This window comes from Oncorhynchus mykiss, chromosome 16 (assembly GCF_013265735.2).
Source record: "Oncorhynchus mykiss isolate Arlee chromosome 16, USDA_OmykA_1.1, whole genome shotgun sequence".
Classification (NCBI taxonomy): domain Eukaryota; kingdom Metazoa; phylum Chordata; class Actinopteri; order Salmoniformes; family Salmonidae; genus Oncorhynchus; species Oncorhynchus mykiss.
In genome coordinates this window covers 64,752,528-64,772,144 of record NC_048580.1, presented here as the reverse complement: position 1 = coordinate 64,772,144, position 19,617 = coordinate 64,752,528, and the positions used below count along the sequence as shown (strand labels likewise).

At 40.4% G+C, this 19,617-nt stretch overlaps 1 protein-coding gene across 1 annotated transcript in view; it reads right to left on the bottom strand.

Moving 5' to 3' along the window:
• The window catches only part of cacna2d3a (calcium channel, voltage-dependent, alpha 2/delta subunit 3a), a 313,742-nt gene that overhangs the window by 264,139 nt on the left and 29,986 nt on the right, over positions 1–19,617 (bottom strand). The window contains exon 3 of the mRNA XM_036947559.1: positions 15,438–15,554. Coding sequence (XP_036803454.1) covers positions 15,438–15,554 — 117 coding nt within the window. The remainder of the gene's footprint in view (positions 1–15,437; positions 15,555–19,617) is intronic.

The following is a 19,617-nucleotide window of genomic DNA, read 5'->3' as shown; positions in this document are numbered from 1 at the left end:
GAGAATCACCAGCAGCAAGAGCGACATAGTCTTGCAGCGACAAAAAGCTCGCACTGAAGATGTCTTTCTGATTCAGAGGGGTTGGGTTAAATTTCGGAATACACATTTCAGTTGAAGGCAGTCAGTTGTACAACTGGCTAGGTATCCCCCTTTCTCCTTTCCCCTTTCTCCTTTTCTCCTTTCCCTTTCTCCTTTCCCTTTCTCCTATCTCCTTTCTCTTTTCTCCTTTCTCTTTTCTCCTTTCCCTTTCTCCTTTCTCTTTTCTCCTTTCCCTTTCTCCTATCTCCTTTCTCTTTTCTCCTTTCCCTTTCTCCTTTCCCTTTCTCTTTTCTCCTTTCCCTTTCTCCTTTCCTTTTCCCTTTCTCCTTTCCTTTTCCCTTTCTCCTTTCCATTTCTCCTTTCCCTTTCTCCTTTCCCTTTCTCCTTTCCCTTTCTCCTTTCCCTTTCTCTTTTCTCCTTTCCCTTTCTCCTTTCCTTTTCCCTTTCTCCTTTCCATTTCTCCTTTCCTTTCCCCTTTCTCCTTTCCTTTTCCCTTTCCCCTTTCTCCTTTCCTTTCCCCTTTCTCCTTTCCTTTCCCCTTTCTCCTTTCCTTTTCCCTTTCTCCTTTCCTTTTCCCTTTCCCTTTCCCCTTTCTCCTTTCCTTTTCCCTTTCCCCTTTCTCCTTTCCTTTTCCCTTTCCCCTTTCCCTTTCTCATTTCCTTTCCCCTTTCTCCTTTCCCTTTCCCCTTTCCCTTTCTCCTTTCCCCTTTCTCCTTTCCTTTTCCCTTTCCATTTCTCCTTTCCATTTCTCCTTTCCCTTTCCCTTTCTCCTTTCCTTTTCCCTTTCCCCTTTCTCCTTTCCTTTTCCCTTTCAATTTCTCCTTTCCTTTTCCCTTTCTCCTTTCCTTTTCCCCTTTCCCTTTCCCCTTTCCCTTTCTCCTTTCCTTTTCCCTTTCCCCTTTCCCTTTCCCTTTTCCCTTTCCATTTCTCCTTTCCATTTCTCCTTTCCTTTTCCCTTTCCCCATTCCATTTCTCCTTTCCTTTTCCCTTTCCCTTTCTCCTTTCCTTTTCCCTTTCCATTTCTCCTTTCCATTTCTCCTTTCCCTTTCCATTTCTCCTTTCCTTTTCCCTTTCCATTTCTCCTTTCCTTTCTCCTTTCCATTTCTCCTTTCCCTTTCCATTTCTCCTTTCCTTTTCCCTTTCCCTTTCTCCTTTTCCCTTTCCCCTTTCCCCTTTCTCCTTTCCTTTCTCCTTTCTCTTTTCCTTTTCCCTTTCCCCTTCCCCTTTCCTTTTCCCCTTTCCTTTTCCCTTTCCGACTTTCTCCTTTCCCTTTCTCCTTTCCTTTTCCCCTTTCTCCTTTCCTTTTCCCTTTCTCCTTTTCTTTTCCCTTTCTCCTTTCCTTTTCCCCTTTCTCCTTTCCTTTTCCCTTTCTCCTTTCCTTTTCCCTTTCTCCTTTCCTTTTCCCGTTCCGACTTTCTCCTTTCCCTTTCTCCTTTCCTTTTCTCCTTTCCTTTTCCCTTTCTCCTTTCCTTTTCCCCTTTCTCCTTTCCTTTTCCCTTTCTCCTTTCCTTTCCCCTTTCTCCTTCCCCTTTCTCCTTTCCTTTTCCCCTTTCTCCTTTCCTTTTCCCTTTCTCTTTTCCTTTCCCCTTTCTCCTTTCCCTTTCTCCTTTCCTTTTCCCCTTTCTCCTTTCCTTTTCCCTTTCTCCTTTCCTTTCTCCTTTCCCTTTCTCCTTTCCTTTTCACTTTCTCCTTTCCTTTTCCCTTTCTCCTTTCCTTTCCCCTTTCTCCTTTCCCTTGTCTCCTTTCCTTTTCCCTTTCTCCTTTCCTTTTCCCTTTCTCCTTTCCTTTTCCCTTTCTCCTTTCCCTTTCTCCTTTCCTTTTCCTTTTCCCTTTCTCCTTTTCTTTCTCCTTTCCCTTTCTTCTTTCCTTTTCCCTTTCTCCTTTCCTTTTCCCTTTCTCCTTTCCTTTTCCCTTTCTCCTTTCCTTTTCCCTTTCTCCTTTCCCTTTCTCCTTTCCTTTTCCTTTTCCCTTTCTCCTTTTCTTTCTCCTTTCCCTTTCTCCTTTCCTTTTCCCTTTCTCCTTTCCTTTTCCCTTTCTCCTTTCCCTTTCTCCTTTCCTTTTCCTTTTCCCTTTCTCCTTTTCTTTCTCCTTTCCCTTTCTCCTTTCCTTTTCCCTTTCTCCTTTCCTTTTCCCCTTTCTCCTTTCCTTTTCCCTTTCTCCTTTCCTTTCCCCTTTCTCCTTTCCTTTCCCTTTTCTCCTTTCCTTTTCCCCTTTCTCCTTTCCTTTTCCCCTTTCTCCTTTCTCTTTTCCCTTTCTCCTTTCCTTTTCCCCTTTCTCCTTTCTCTTTTCCCTTTCTCCTTTCCCTTTCTCCTTTCCTTTTCCCCTTTCTCCTTTCTCTTTTCCCTTTCTCCTTTCCCTTTCTCCTTTCCTTTTCCCCTTTCTCCTTTCCTTTTCCCCTTTCTCCTTTCTCCTTTCCCTTTCTCCTTTCCTTTTCCCCTTTCTCCTTTCCTTTTCCCCTTTCTCCTTTCTCCTTTCCCTTTCTCCTGTCCTTTTCCCCTTTCTCCTTTCCTTTTCCCCTTTCTCCTTTCTCCTTTCCCTTTCTCCTTTCCTTTTCCCCTTTCTCCTTTCCTTTTCCCCTTTCTCCTTTCTCCTTTCCCTTTCTCCTGTCCTTTTCCCCTTTCTCCTTTCCCTTTCTCCTGTCCTTTTCCCCTTTCTCATTTCCTTTTCCCCTTTCTCCTTTCTCTTTTCCCTTTCTCCTTTCCCTTTCTCCTTTCCTTTTCCCCTTTCTCCTTTCCTTTTCCCCTTTCTCCTTTCTCCTTTCCCTTTCTCCTTTCCTTTTCCCCTTTCTCCTTTCCTTTTCCCCTTTCTCCTTTCTCCTTTCCCTTTCTCCTGTCCTTTTCCCCTTTCTCCTGTCCTTTTCCCCTTTCTCCTTTCCTTTTCCCCTTTCTCCTTTCCTTTTCCCTTTCCCTTTATCTTTTCCATTTTTCAGTCCACTAATGCCGGACTAGTAAAGACCCAGTGCACTACTTTTGTGATTTGTTTTGTGTTTACCAGCATTTGTAACTTGAGTGCGATAATTACCTGTACAAAACAGTTAATCTGATAATGTTTTCTTCATGGTGATGGAAAGTCTAAAGGTCACAGGAGGTTGGTGGCACCTTAATTGGGGAGAACGGGCCCGTGGTAATGACTGGAGTGGAATTAGCGGAATGGTGCCAAATACATCAAACACATGGTTTCCATGGTTTCCATGTGTTTGATGCCATTCCATTTGCTCCGTTCTGGACATTATTATGAGCCGTTCTCCCCTCAGCAGCCTTCTGCAGTACAGGTACAAACCTAGATGACCAGCCTATGTGCAATAGAGTAATGTACATTTACATAAAGTGGTTTCTAAGGCTGGTTCAAAGTTATTTGATCAATAAAAATATATCATTTGATGGAATGTTTTGTGTCTTTGCCCATAACTTTGCACCTTCTGATGTAAATGTTTGAGTACAGGGTTTTGTTCTTTCTGGATGACATTAGAATGTTAATAGCAGAGAAAGGACACTCTTACAATTCCAACTATTGGACCCTGCAAGGTACTGCTCTTAATCATACAAGTACCTTTTTTTTGCCAAAGCAGAGATGCTGAAAACAAGGTTTTGCCAGCGCTGTAAACATCTATACGGTCTGCTAATACAAATAAAGGACCAGTGCACTACTTTGGTGAAAAAATCTATTTCACCACCCTCAATTTTTTATATATATATATTTAGTTAATGATTATTTTTCAGGAGGTGCTGCAGCACCCTCAGCTGCCCTACTTCCTGCAGCTATGATCCTCTGCCAGCATCCCTAATCCCCACCTGAAGCCTGCCTGTCTCTGGATTAATGCTTTTCCACCTCTCACTCTATCAGTCTAGTTTGTCCATCTTCCTGAATTCAAATGAGATATTCTAACAGATACATTTAGCTGGTAAAACATCATTAAATATTCAGTTATTTAGCTATAGTGGATGTATACAACTGCTTTATTTAATGAGCACCCAGATAGTGCAACTGCTGCTTAGGCAAAACTATAATATCAGACAGAGACAAGTTGGCCCAGAAAAAAAAATGCGCGCGATGCCTCCTAGTTGGCAACTATGTCGCCATATTAATATTCTCAGAGCCATCTTGTTGATACAAAAATGTTTCAATATTCTCAGAGCCACCTTGTTGATACAAAATGTTTCAATATTCTCAGAGCCACCTAGATGATACAAAATGTTTCAATATTCTCAGAGCCACCTAGATGATAGAAAATGTTTCAATATTCTCAGAACCACCTAGATGATACAAAATGTTTCAATATTCTCAGAGCCACCTAGATGATACAACATGTTTCAATATTCTCAGAGCCACCTAGATGATACAACATGTTTCAATATTCTCAGAGCCACCTAGATGATAGAAAATGTTTCAATATTCTCAGAGCCACCTAGATGATAGAAAATGTTTCAATATTCTCAGAGCCACCTAGATGATACAAAATGTTTCAATATTCTCAGAGCCACCTAGATGATACAAAATGTTTCAATATTCTCAGAGCCACCTTGATGATAGAAAATGTTTCAATATTCTCAGAACCAGCTAGATGATAGAAAATGTTTCAATATTCTCAGAGCCACCTTGGTAAAATGTTTCAATATTCTCAGAGCCACCTAGATGATACAAAATGTTTCAATATTCTCAGAGCCACCTTGATGATACAAAATGTTTCAATATTCTCAGAGCCACCTAGATGATACAAAATGTTTCAATATTCTCAGAGCCACCTAGATGATACAACATGTTTCAATATTCTCAGAGCCACCTTGATGATACAACATGTTTCAATATTCTCAGAACCACCTAGATGATACAAAATGTTTCAATATTCTCAGAGCCTCCTAGATGATACAAAATGTTTCAATATTCTCAGAACCACCTAGATGATACAAAATGTTTCAATATTCTCAGAGCCACCTAGATGATAGAAAATGTTTCAATATTCTCAGAGCCACCTAGATGATAGAAAATGTTTCAATATTCTCAGAGCCACCTTGATGATACGACATGTTTCAATATTCTCAGAGCCACCTAGATGATAGAAAATGTTTCAATATTCTCAGAGCCACCTAGATGATAGAAAATGTTTCAATATTATCAGAGCCACCTTGATGATAGAAAATGTTTCAATATTCTCAGAGCCACCTTGGTAAAATGTTTCAATATTCTCAGAGCCACCTAGATGATACAAAATGTTTCAATATTCTCAGAGCCACCTTGATGATACAAAATGTTTCAATATTCTCAGAGCCACCTAGATGATAGAAAATGTTTCAATATTATCAGAGCCACCTAGATGATACAAAATGTTTCAATATTCTCAGAGCCACCTTGATGATACAAAATGTTTCAATATTCTCAGAGCCACCTAGATGATAGAAAATGTTTCAATATTCTCAGAGCCACCTAGATGATACAAAATGTTTCAATATTCTCAGAGCCACCATGTTGACACAAAATGTTTCAATATTCTCAGAGCCACCTAGATGATACAAAATGTTTCAATATTCTCAGAGCCACCTAGATGATAGAAAATGTTTCAATATTCTCAGAGCCACCTAGATGATAGAAAATGTTTCAATATTCTCAGAGCCACCTAGATGATACAAAATGTTTCAATATTCTCAGAGCCACCTAGATGATACAAAATGTTTCAATATTCTCAGAGCCACCTTGATGATAGAAAATGTTTCAATATTCTCAGAACCAGCTAGATGATAGAAAATGTTTCAATATTCTCAGAGCCACCTTGGTAAAATGTTTCAATATTCTCAGAGCCACCTAGATGATACAAAATGTTTCAATATTCTCAGAGCCACCTTGATGATACAAAATGTTTCAATATTCTCAGAGCCACCTAGATGATACAAAATGTTTCAATATTCTCAGAGCCACCTAGATGATACAACATGTTTCAATATTCTCAGAGCCACCTTGATGATACAACATGTTTCAATATTCTCAGAACCACCTAGATGATACAAAATGTTTCAATATTCTCAGAGCCTCCTAGATGATACAAAATGTTTCAATATTCTCAGAACCACCTAGATGATAGAAAATGTTTCAATATTCTCAGAGCCACCTAGATGATAGAAAATGTTTCAATATTCTCAGAGCCACCTAGATGATAGAAAATGTTTCAATATTCTCAGAGCCACCTTGATGATACGACATGTTTCAATATTCTCAGAGCCACCTAGATGATAGAAAATGTTTCAATATTCTCAGAGCCACCTAGATGATAGAAAATGTTTCAATATTATCAGAGCCACCTTGATGATAGAAAATGTTTCAATATTCTCAGAGCCACCTTGGTAAAATGTTTCAATATTCTCAGAGCCACCTAGATGATACAAAATGTTTCAATATTCTCAGAGCCACCTTGATGATACAAAATGTTTCAATATTCTCAGAGCCACCTAGATGATAGAAAATGTTTCAATATTATCAGAGCCACCTAGATGATACAAAATGTTTCAATATTCTCAGAGCCACCTTGATGATACAAAATGTTTCAATATTCTCAGAGCCACCTAGATGATAGAACATGTTTCAATATTCTCAGAGCCACCTAGATGATACAAAATGTTTCAATATTCTCAGAGCCACCATGTTGACACAAAATGTTTCAATATTCTCAGAGCCACCTAGATGATACAAAATGTTTCAATATTCTCAGAGCCACCTAGATGATACAAAATGTTTCAATATTCTCAGAGCCACCTAGATGATAGAAAATGTTTCAATATTCTCAGAGCCACCTAGATGATACAAAATGTTTCAATATTCCTAGAGCCACCTAGATGATAGAAAATGTTTCAATATTCTCAGAGCCACCTAGATGATACAAAATGTTTCAATATTCTCAGAGCCACCTTGATGATACAACATGTTTCAATATTCTCAGAGCCACCTTGGTAAAATGTTTCAATATTCTCAGAGCCACCTAGATGATACAACATGTTTCAATATTCTCAGAGCCACCTAGATGATAGAAAATGTTTCAATATTCTCAGAGCCACCTAGATGATAGAAAATGTTTCAATATTCCCAGAGCCACCTAGATGATAGAAAATGTTTCAATATTCTCAGAGCCACCTAGATGATACAAAATGTTTCAATATTCTCAGAGCCACCTTGATGATACAACATGTTTCAATATTCTCAGAGCCACCTAGATGATAGAAAATGTTTCAATATTCTCAGAGCCACCTAGATGATAGAAAATGTTTCAATATTCTCAGAGCCACCTAGATGATACAAAATGTTTCAATATTCTCAGAGCCACCTTGATGATACAAAATGTTTCAATATTCTCAGAGCCACCTAGATGATACAACATGTTTCAATATTCTCAGAGCCACCTAGATGATAGAAAATGTTTCAATATTCTCAGAGCCACCTAGATGATACAAAATGTTTCAATATTCTCAGAGCCACCTAGATGATACAAAATGTTTCAATATTCTCAGAGCCACCTAGATGATACAAAATGTTTCAATATTCTCAGAGCCACCTTGATGATAGAAAATGTTTCAATATTCTCAGAACCAGCTAGATGATAGAAAATGTTTCAATATTCTCAGAGCCACCTTGGTAAAATGTTTCAAGATTCTCAGAGCCACCTAGATGATACAAAATGTTTCAATATTCTCAGAGCCACCTAGATGATACAAAATGTTTCAATATTCTCAGAGCCACCTTGATGATACAAAATGTTTCAATATTCTCAGAGCCACCTTGATGATACAACATGTTTCAATATTCTCAGAGCCACCTAGATGATACAAAATGTTTCAATATTCTCAGAACCACCTAGATGATACAAAATGTTTCAATATTCTCAGAGCCACCTAGATGATAGAAAATGTTTCAATATTCTCAGAGCCACCTAGATGATAGAAAATGTTTCAATATTCTCAGAGCCACCTTGATGATACAACATGTTTCAATATTCTCAGAGCCACCTAGATGATAGAAAATGTTTCAATATTCTCAGAGCCACCTAGATGATAGAAAATGTTTCAATATTATCAGAGCCACCTTGATGATAGAAAATGTTTCAATATTCTCAGAGCCACCTTGGTAAAATGTTTCAATATTCTCAGAGCCACCTAGATGATACAAAATGTTTCAATATTCTCAGAGCCACCTTGATGATACAAAATGTTTCAATATTCTCAGAGCCACCTAGATGATAGAAAATGTTTCAATATTATCAGAGCCACCTAGATGATACAAAATGTTTCAATATTCTCAGAGCCACCTTGATGATACAAAATGTTTCAATATTCTCAGAGCCACCTAGATGATAGAAAATGTTTCAATATTCTCAGAGCCACCTAGATGATACAAAATGTTTCAATATTCTCAGAGCCACCATGTTGACACAAAATGTTTCAATATTCTCAGAGCCACCTAGATGATACAAAATGTTTCAATATTCTCAGAGCCACCTAGATGATACAAAATGTTTCAATATTCTCAGAGCCACCTAGATGATAGAAAATGTTTCAATATTCTCAGAGCCACCTAGATGATACAAAATGTTTCAATATTCTCAGAGCCACCTAGATGATACAAAATGTTTCAATATTCTCAGAGCCACCTAGATGATACAAAATGTTTCAATATTCTCAGAGCCACCTTGATGATACAAAATGTTTCAATATTCTCAGAGCCACCTAGATGATACAAAATGTTTCAATATTCTCAGAGCCTGCTAGATGATACAACATGTTTCAATATTCTCAGAGCCACCTAGATGATACAAAATGTTTCAATATTCTCAGAGCCACCTAGATGATAGAAAATGTTTCAATATTCTCAGAGCCACCTAGATGATAGAAAATGTTTCAATATTCTCAGAGCCACCTTGGTAAAATGTTTCAATATTCTCAGAGCCACCTAGATGATACAACATGTTTCAATATTCTCAGAGCCACCTAGATGATACAAAATGTTTCAATATTCTCAGAGCCACCTAGATGATAGAAAATGTTTCAATATTCTCAGAGCCACCTAGATGATAGAAAATGTTTCAATATTCTCAGAGCCACCTTGATGATACAACATGTTTCAATATTCTCACAGCCACCTAGATGATAGAAAATGTTTCAATATTCTCAGAGCCACCTAGATGATAGAAAATGTTTCAATATTATCAGAGCCACCTTGATGATAGAAAATGTTTCAATATTCTCAGAGCCAACTTGGTAAAATGTTTCAATATTCTCAGAGCCACCTAGATGATACAAAATGTTTCAATATTCTCAGAGCCACCTTGATGATACAAAATGTTTCTATATTCTCAGAGCCACCTAGATGATAGAAAATGTTTCAATATTATCAGAGCCACCTAGATGATACAAAATGTTTCAATATTCTCAGAGCCACCTTGATGATACAAAATGTTTCAATATTCTCAGAGCCACCTAGATGATAGAAAATGTTTCAATATTCTCAGAGCCACCTAGATGATACAAAATGTTTCAATATTCTCAGAGCCACCATGTTGACACAAAATGTTTCAATATTCTCAGAGCCACCTAGATGATACAAAATGTTTCAATATTCTCAGAGCCACCTAGATGATACAAAATGTTTCAATATTCTCAGAGCCACCTAGATGATACAAAATGTTTCAATATTCTCAGAGCCACCTAGATGATACAAAATGTTTCAATATTCTCAGAGCCACCTAGATGATACAAAATGTTTCAATATTCTCAGAGCCACCTAGATGATACAAAATGTTTCAATATTCTCAGAGCCACCTAGATGATACAAAATGTTTCAATATTCTCAGAGCCACCTAGATGATACAACATGTTTCAATATTCTCAGAGCCACCTAGATGATACAAAATGTTTCAATATTCTCAGAGCCACCTAGATGATAGAAAATGTTTCAATATTCTCAGAGCCACCTAGATGATAGAAAATGTTTCAATATTCTCAGAGCCACCTTGGTAAAATGTTTCAATATTCTCAGAGCCACCTAGATGATACAACATGTTTCAATATTCTCAGAGCCACCTAGATGATAGAAAATGTTTCAATATTCTCAGAGCCACCTAGATGATAGAAAATGTTTCAATATTCTCAGAGCCACCTAGATGATAGAAAATGTTTCAATATTCTCAGAGCCACCTAGATGATACAAAATGTTTCAATATTCTCAGAGCCACCTTGATGATACAACATGTTTCAATATTCTCAGAGCCACCTAGATGATAGAAAATGTTTCAATATTCTCAGAGCCACCTAGATGATAGAAAATGTTTCAATATTCTCAGAGCCACCTAGATGATACAAAATGTTTCAATATTCTCAGAGCCACCTAGATGATAGAAAATGTTTCAATATTCTCAGAGCCAGCTAGATGATAGAAAATGTTTCAATATTCTCAGAGCCACCTTGGTAAAATGTTTCAATATTCTCAAAGCCACCTAGATGATACAACATGTTTCAATATTCTCAGAGCCACCTAGATGATAGAAAATGTTTCAATATTCTCAGAGCCACCTAGATGATAGAAAATGTTTCAATATTCTCAGAGCCACCTAGATGATAGAAAATGTTTCAATATTCTCAGAGCCACCTAGATGATAGAAAATGTTTCAATATTCTCAGAGCCACCTTGATGATAAAACATGTTTCAATATTCTCAGAGCCACCTAGATGATAGAAAATGTTTCAATATTCTCAGAGCCACCTAGATGATAGAAAATGTTTCAATATTCTCAGAGCCACCTAGATGATAGAAAATGTTTCAATATTCTCAGAGCCACCTTGATGATACAAAATGTTTCAATATTCTCAGAGCCACTTAGATGATACAACATGTTTCAATATTCTCAGAGCCACCTAGATGATAGAAAATGTTTCAATATTCTCAGAGCCACCTAGATGATAGAAAATGTTTCAATATTCTCAGAGCCACCTTGATGATACAAAATGTTTCAATATTCTCAGAGCCACCTTGATGATACAAAATGTTTCAATATTCTCAGAGCCACCTTGGTGATACAAAATGTTTCAATATTCTCAGAGCCACCTAGATGATACAACATGTTTCAATATTCTCAGAGCCACCTAGATGATAGAAAATGTTTCAATATTCTCATAGCCAGCTAGATGATAGAAAATGTTTCAATATTCTCAGAGCCACCTTGGTAAAATGTTTCAATATTCTCAGAGCCACCTAGATGATAGAAAATGTTTCAATATTCTCATAGCCAGCTAGATGATAGAAAATGTTTCAATATTCTCAGAGCCACCTTGATGATACAAAATGTTTCTATATTCTCAGAGCCACCTAGATGATAGAAAATGTTTCAATATTCTCAGAGCCACCTAGATGATACAACATGTTTCAATATTCTCAGAGCCACCTTGATGATAGAAAATGTTTCAATATTCTCAGAGCCACCTAGATGATAGAAAATGTTTCAATATTCCCAGAGCCACCTAGATGATAGAAAATGTTTCAATATTCTCAGAGCCACCTAGATGATACAAAATGTTTCAATATTCTCAGAGCCACCTTGATGATACAACATGTTTCAATATTCTCAGAGCCACCTAGATGATAGAAAATGTTTCAATATTCTCAGAGCCACCTAGATGATAGAAAATGTTTCAATATTCTCAGAGCCACCTAGATGATACAACATGTTTCAATATTCTCAGAGCCACCTAGATGATAGAAAATGTTTCAATATTCTCAGAGCCACCTTGATGATACAACATGTTTCAATATTCTCAGAGCCACCTAGATGATAGAAAATGTTTCAATATTCTCAGAGCCACCTAGATGATAGAAAATGTTTCAATATTCTCAGAGCCACCTAGATGATACAAAATGTTTCAATATTCTCAGAGCCACCTTGATGATACAAAATGTTTCAATATTCTCAGAGCCACCTAGATGATACAAAATGTTTCAATATTCTCAGAACCACCTTGATGATACAACATGTTTCAATATTCTCAGAACCACCTTGATGATACAACATGTTTCAATATTCTCAGAGCCACCTAGATGATAGAAAATGTTTCAATATTCTCAGAGCCACCTAGATGATACAAAATGTTTCAATATTCTCAGAGCCACCTAGATGATACAAAATGTTTCAATATTCTCAGAGCCACCTTGGTAAAATGTTTTCCTTCCCTGGCAAATATTGCAGACGGGCAAATGCTAAAATGAGCTGGGCACTAACATTATGTGGAACATCTTTGAATGCAGTGCAACAAGACAATGACACTGTCAATGTAGACTCTATGCGTCATTCCACAAGGGTGGCTTCATATAGTCTTTAGCAGGGGGTCAGAAACCATTTTCAGTGCCAATTTACAATTGATCCCACCATTTCTAAAGATCTGTGTGCCAGTTACGATTTCACTATAAGCCTGTGGCAGGGCTCTCCAACCTTGTTCCTGGAGAGCTACCGTCCTGTAGGTTTTCGCTACAACCCAATCTAGCGCACCAGATTCTAATAATTAGCTGTTTGATAAGCTGAATCAGTTACAACAGGGTTTGGAGTGAAAACCAACAGGCGGGTAGCTCTCCCAACACGGGGTCTGAGTGCCTTGGCCTTCGTATTGTAGGTTACCTAACTGTGCCCCAAAAATGTGTAACTGCCCACAAACGGAATAATTCTATAGTTGGCTTTGAGACAGAGGCGCCATGCCACGGAACTATGACTACCTGTACCGAGGCGCTGTCCATTCAGCACCACCCCACGGAACTATGACTACCTGCACCGAGGTGCTGCCATTCAGCACCACCCCACAGAACTATGACTACCTGTACCGAGGCGCTGTCCATTCAGCACCACCCCACAGAACTATGACTACCTGTACCGACACGCTGTCCATTCAGCAGCCACCCCACAGAACTATGACTACCTGTACCGAGGCGCTGTCCATTCAGTACCACCCCACAGAACTATGACTACCTGTACCGAGGCGCTGTCCATTCAGCACCACCCCACGGAACTATGACTACCTGTACCGAGGCGCTGTCCATTCAGCACCACCCCACGGAACTATGACTACCTGTACCGAGGCGCTGTCCATTCAGCACCACCCCACAGAACTATGACTACCTGTACCGAGGTGCTGTCCATTCAACAGCCACCCCACAGAACTATGACTACCTGTACCGAGGAGCTGTCCATTCAGCACCACCTGACGGAACTATGACTACCTGTACCGAGGAGCTGTCCATTCAGCACCACCTGACGGAACAATGACTACCTGTACCGAGGTGCTGTCCATTCAGCACCACCCCACGGCACTATGACTACCTGTACCGAGGTGCTGTCCATTCAGCGGTGCTGAATCACGGACATGGTTTAAATGTGTAGAGTTTCCTTTTGTATTTTGTGATTTTCGTCATTCTTTGGTCGATTACAGATTACATGCCTAGGTAAGTCCTTTGAAATGCATGTGTAGGATTTATTTGGCAGATTGCATTCGGGTCAGCTGTGTTTTGCTTCAGTAACTTTTCCATTGATGTAAGCATTTGAAATTGGCCTTGTTGTGACTTGATACTGTGATACTCTATTTCACATTGCACTGTGTGTGCCGTTCCACAGGTAAATCAATGAGGTTGAGTAATGGTTGACATTGAACACGTGGTTCCACAGACCTTTAAACCTGATATTGTGGTGATCATCAATGGCCGTTCCACAGACCTTTAAACCTGATATTGTGGTGATCATCAATGGCCGTTCCACAGACCTTTAAACCTGATATTGTGGTGATCATCAATGGCCGTTCCACAGACCTTTAAACCTGATATTGTGGTGATCATCAATGGCCGTTCCACAGACCTTTAAACCTGATATTGCGGTGATCATCAATGGCTGAAATATCAGGTTTAATGGTCTGTGGAACGGCGATTGAAGATCACCACAATATCAGGTTTAAATCTCTGTGGAATGGACATTAATGATCATGAATGGCTGGGGTCATTTTGTATGTTGTTGCTGTTCTCCAAATATAATTTTAGTGTTTTTAAATTGTGTAGAAATACAGTAAATGAGCTTCAACTTCCCAAAAGGTCATGCCATACCCCTAGGTTTAGCCGAACTACATAACCAAAACTACATGACCTGTCAGCAACGGGTGTGGCTGAAATAGCCGAATCCACTAATGTAAACCTACAAGCGCACACACACACACACACACACACACACACACACACACACACACACACACACACACACACACACACACACACACACACACACACACACACACACACACACACACTCACACACACACACACACACACACACACACACACACACACACACTCAGATAGAAATCCAATTTCTGTTAACAGCAGCATGTAAGCTCTGATAGGATCTATCACCTGCAGCTATAAAAGCAGAGAGTCGTGGTTCCATCCTTCACTACCCCTCCCTCCCCATTAAACACACACACACAGCTCCTAAATCTGTCCCAAAGTGGCCTCTTAGATAGTTGGGATAGAGAGGATCAATAGAGTGACACAGACACCAAGGGATGGATGGCTGGCTGGCTGGATGACTGGATGGATAGATAGATAGATAGATAGATAGATAGATAGATAGATAGATAGATAGATAGATAGATAGATAGATAGATAGATAGATAGATAGATAGATAGATAGATAGATAGATAGATAGATAGATAGATAGATAGATAGATTGTTGTTGCGGAATGAAGTGAGTTAATTCTTACAAAGTAAAGTTCATTGAGTCAGCATAAAGTGGTAGACACCGTATTACAGCTATGCAGTCCATCATAATCACCATACTGTATGGTCTCTGATGTGGTTACATGCTGATGTATGTTGCAAACTCAACTAGCTCTCAGTCTCACGCCAGAATTAGACGTTCTTCCATGTTTCTCAAATGTCAAATTTCGTTCAGGCATTAACTCCGAAATTTTAAGGCTAGGCATTAACTATAACTGTTTAAATAAGGTTTGGGATAGGCTTAAATCAAAAATCTACTTTCTATTTCTGGATTTGAACTGTCAACCTTTAGAATCAGAGGCAGATGCTTCTGCCCGTCCACCACGCTCTAGCAAAACCAAAACCTACTTGAAGGTAACAGCGCTCGCTGTTGCCCCTAGTGGCCGGTTTCCACGTCATCTCCCAACGTCCTCAGACATGGATGTACGTTGAACACTGACTTGTATCCAGGGTGATCTGGCTGTGTAAACTGGTTTGAACAGGTCCAGTGTGTTCAGTTGGTGTTCTCTAACAATTGTTCGATTTCCTCTGTTCCAGTAGTGCAGAATTGACTTGACTGACTCAGTAGACTTGACAGTTGACTTGACTGACTCAGTAGACTTGACAGCTGACTTGACTGACTCACCTTCATGGCTTCAGACTTCTTGTGGAACATCTCCTCCATGTTCTCAGCCAGCTTCTTCACCAACCTCAATCCATCTATCTCTTCTACACGCACCGCTCGCTCAAACTCCTTATACTTCTGTAAGAAACACACGTACACACACATATGACCTCATTACACACATTGTAGCCAGAACATTTGTAAGAAAACACGCAAAATCAGAAAATGCATTAAAATGTAATGTATTAATATAATTTGACCAACAACGCAACCTAACTAACTCAAATGACAACCACAAAACCCATTCCAACCCCAGCCAGTGACATATCGACCCCACCAACACACACGCACGCACGCCCACACGCACGCAGACACGCACGCCTCACCATGTCCAGTGACCACATCAGCTCTGTTAAATCTCATTACTGTGTAACAGTGGGGTGCTTACATTCACCACCAACCTCACTGGGGCGGTGATATTAAGTCGTAATAATTCCAGCACTTGTACATGCCACAAACTCTCAGCCCACACACAGACAGACAGACAGACAGACAGACAGACAGACAGACAGACAGACAGACAGACAGACAGACACACACACACACACACACACACTCTGTGCCTGGTTGGAACGTGTTTTTCTAAAGATCATCTGAGGAATAATGTTTCCCTGCGGAGCTGAGGGCGGCTGTGTTTGAGTCTCAAGGGGATTTAATGGAAGATTACCGGGGTATCAAATGGCACTGGCCTCTCTAATGTTCTGCCAAAGGGCTTAGACGCAACGCTCTCATGCCATCCTATAGCTACCCAGAGAAGGAAGGGATGACATCGAGATGAAGAGAGAGAGAGAGAGGATGTCTAGGGTGAGTGAGGACATTTTGGATTTCGTTCATGATCTGCAAAAGTGGTCGCCACCAAAAAGGAAAGCAAGAGGAAATGCAACTAAATGAAATGGCTTTACGAGTAAGACACCCACTGTGTAGGCTGCTGCTGCCCAACAGAAAGACTGCAGACTGAGAGACATAAACATTTACTCCTGTTCATTGTAGAGTGAATTCTCGTAGGAGTCTATAGTTTTGTTTAATGTTGTGTTAGTGTATGTAAGTTGTTCTGTCTGAAACGTTGTTCCCCCTGCTGCTATTGGACCAGGTCTCTCTTGAAAAAAATACCTTCTCTCAATGAGAAAAACCTGTATAATTAAAGGTTAAATAAAATAAGAAAATGGTCATGTCAATTGTGCCGTGGTATTGCCTTTTGAGTATATTATCCCTGTGCATTGAGCATTTACCTGTTTAAAGGTGGCAAAGGTTGAGGGCAGGTCCTTATACAATAAAATAATAACTGAGACACTAACATAGCGCTCGGGTCAGTTGTAGAACGGGTAACTAGCAACGGACTGGTGATAAACATAAAAAAAAACGAAAAGCAGAATTTTTGGGACAAATCACTCGCTCAACACTAAACCTTGAATAATGTGGCTATTGAGCAAGTTGGACACTAAACTACTGGGTGTAACCCTAGGTAGGCAAGCGTTCATCGTCAAAACATATAGACTCAATGGTTGCTAAATGAGAAGAGGTCTCACCATGATAGTGCTTTTCTCTGATCCTTGACATCTCAGTCGACCAGACAGGTCCTACAGGCCCTAGTTTAGTCACACCTGAGGTATGCCCAGCTGTGTGGTCATGTGTAGTTTCACCTGAGGTATGCCCAGCTGTGTGATCATGTGTAGTTTCACCTGAGGTATGCCCAGCTGTGTGGTCATGTGTAGTTTCACCTGAGGTATGCCCAGCTGTGTGGTCATGTGTAGTTTCACCTGATGTATGCCCAGCTGTGTGGTCATGTGTAGTTTCACCTGGACTACTGCCCAGCTGTGTGGTCATGTGTAGTTTCACCTGGACTACTGCCCAGCTGTGTGGTCATGTGTAGTTTCACCTGAGGTACTGCCCAGCTGTGTGGTCATGTGTAGTTTCACCTGGACTACTGCCCAGCTGTGTGGTCATGTGTAGTTTCACCTGGACTACTGCCCAGCTGTGTGGTCATGTGTAGTTTCACCTGGACTACTGCCCAGCTGTGTGGTCATGTGTAGTTTCACCTGGACTACTGCCCAGCTGTGTGGTCATGTGCAGCACAGAAGGACAAAGGTCAATTGCAGTTGGTCCAGAACAAAGCAGCACGTATCGCACTTAGATGTACACGGAGGGAAAGTGTCGGTAACATGCATGTCAGTCTCTCCTGGCTCAAAGTTGAGGAGAGACTGACTGCATCACTATTGGTCTTTGTGCGAGGTGTTGACATGTTGAAGGCACCGACCTGTCTGGACACTCATCAGTACAACACACGACATGCAACCAGAGGTTTCTTCACAGTCCCCAGGTCCAGAACACAGGCTGGGAAATGCACAGTTTTAAATAGAGCCATGACTACATGGAACTCTCTTCAGCCCCAAGTTCCTCAATCTACCAATAAAACCAGTTAAAACCAGATCAAATAACACCTTACTGCACAAAGGGGACTGTGAAGAGACACACACATTTTATATATGTTGTATTGTAATTTGCACTGAATTATGTATTAGACCTAGATAGTGTGTATGTACAGATATGTAGGATATGTGTGGTGTTTTAAATGTATGTATTTTAGTCCTTGACTAATAATGTCCTGTACTATGTCATCTTTCATGTGGACCCCAGGAAGAGTAGCTGATGCCTTTGCAGAGGCTGATGTGGATTCTAATAAATACCAAAAATACCAATTATACGGTGCCCGTGCTCCCTATCTGAGGAGAGCTGTGCTTGAAGTAGCCTAACATGCTGTTACCAAGCTGTTACAGAGTAATGCAAAGTCCTCCAATCGAGATGATTTTATTATTTTGGTCAAGTATGTTTTTTGTTAACAACCATTTTTTCAGTATTTCTATATTTTGCGAACCCAACTCTGGGATCCAGTCTTCTTATCACCTGCGCTGTAAAATATATACCCAGTATGCACCTGAACCTGAACCTCAGACTCAGTCTCAACTGTTCCTGCTCGACACAAACTAAACAGGCTGAAGATCCTCTATCTTTAGTGGCTGTGTGTACATGTGTGTGTATGCGACTGTGCGCGCATGCTTGTGAGAGAGAAAAAGAAAGTGAAAACTAGGTGGGGGGGGGGGGGGGTGCATGAAGCAGATTGCTCTTCATGGATCCTCTGACGTAAAATCAGAGAGAGCGAGATGAGGGGATAGGACAAGCGAGGGAGGAAAGGAGAGAAGGAGGGAGAGGGAAGGGGAGAGAAAGGACATAGAGGGAGGGAAGCTGAGGTCACACAGTGGTGTGAAATACATGCCCTTCTAGCGGGTCAGGGGAGTGATGAAGGACGACAGGGGAAAGAGATGGGTGAGAGGTAGGAGAGGGGACTGGAGAGCTGCTATGAAATATTAGCATCTGCTTACAACAAAACTCCTCAGAGAACGGTCTTATCACCACCAGAGAGAGACAACAACAGAGAGAGAGAGAGAGAGAGAGAGAGAGAGAGAGAGAGACAGAGAGAGAGCGAGAGAGAGAGAGACAGAGAGAGAGCGAGAGAGAGAGAGAGAGACAGAGAGAGAGAGAGACAGAGACAGAGAGAGAGAGAGAGAGAGAGACAGAGAGAGAGAGAGAAGGAGACAGAGAGAGAAAAATAAAGAGAGAGAGACAGCAACAGAGAGAGAGAGAGAGAGAGAGAGAGAGAGAGAGAGAGAGATCATTTACACACCCTCCTCTATTGAGCCAAAAGCTGGATGAGGCAAGAGCTCTGGTAGCCAATTACAGCAGCAACTATCAGCCTTTGTAGCCAATCAAACTGACCGATGAGTCAGTAGCAAATCACAGTGACAGAGTGAGTGCCAAGCAGCCAATGACACTGACAAATTGACATCTGTGTAGCCAATCACAGTGATGGACTGATGACTGACAGGATGGAGTATATTAGGCATGACAGACAGGCAACCAACCCTCGTCATTTTGCTCCAGCCCTGCTCTAACACACCTGGTAATGGTTGAATAACACTCACTATCATCACTGGGTCACTGGGCTCTGGTCAGTGAGAGGGGCAAGAGGTCTGGTCTGGTCTGCTCTGGTCAGTGAGAGGGGCAAGAGGTCTGGTCTGGTCTGGTCTGCTCTGGTCAGTGAGAGGGGCAAGAGGTCTGGTCTGGTCTTGTCTGCTGTGGTCAGTGA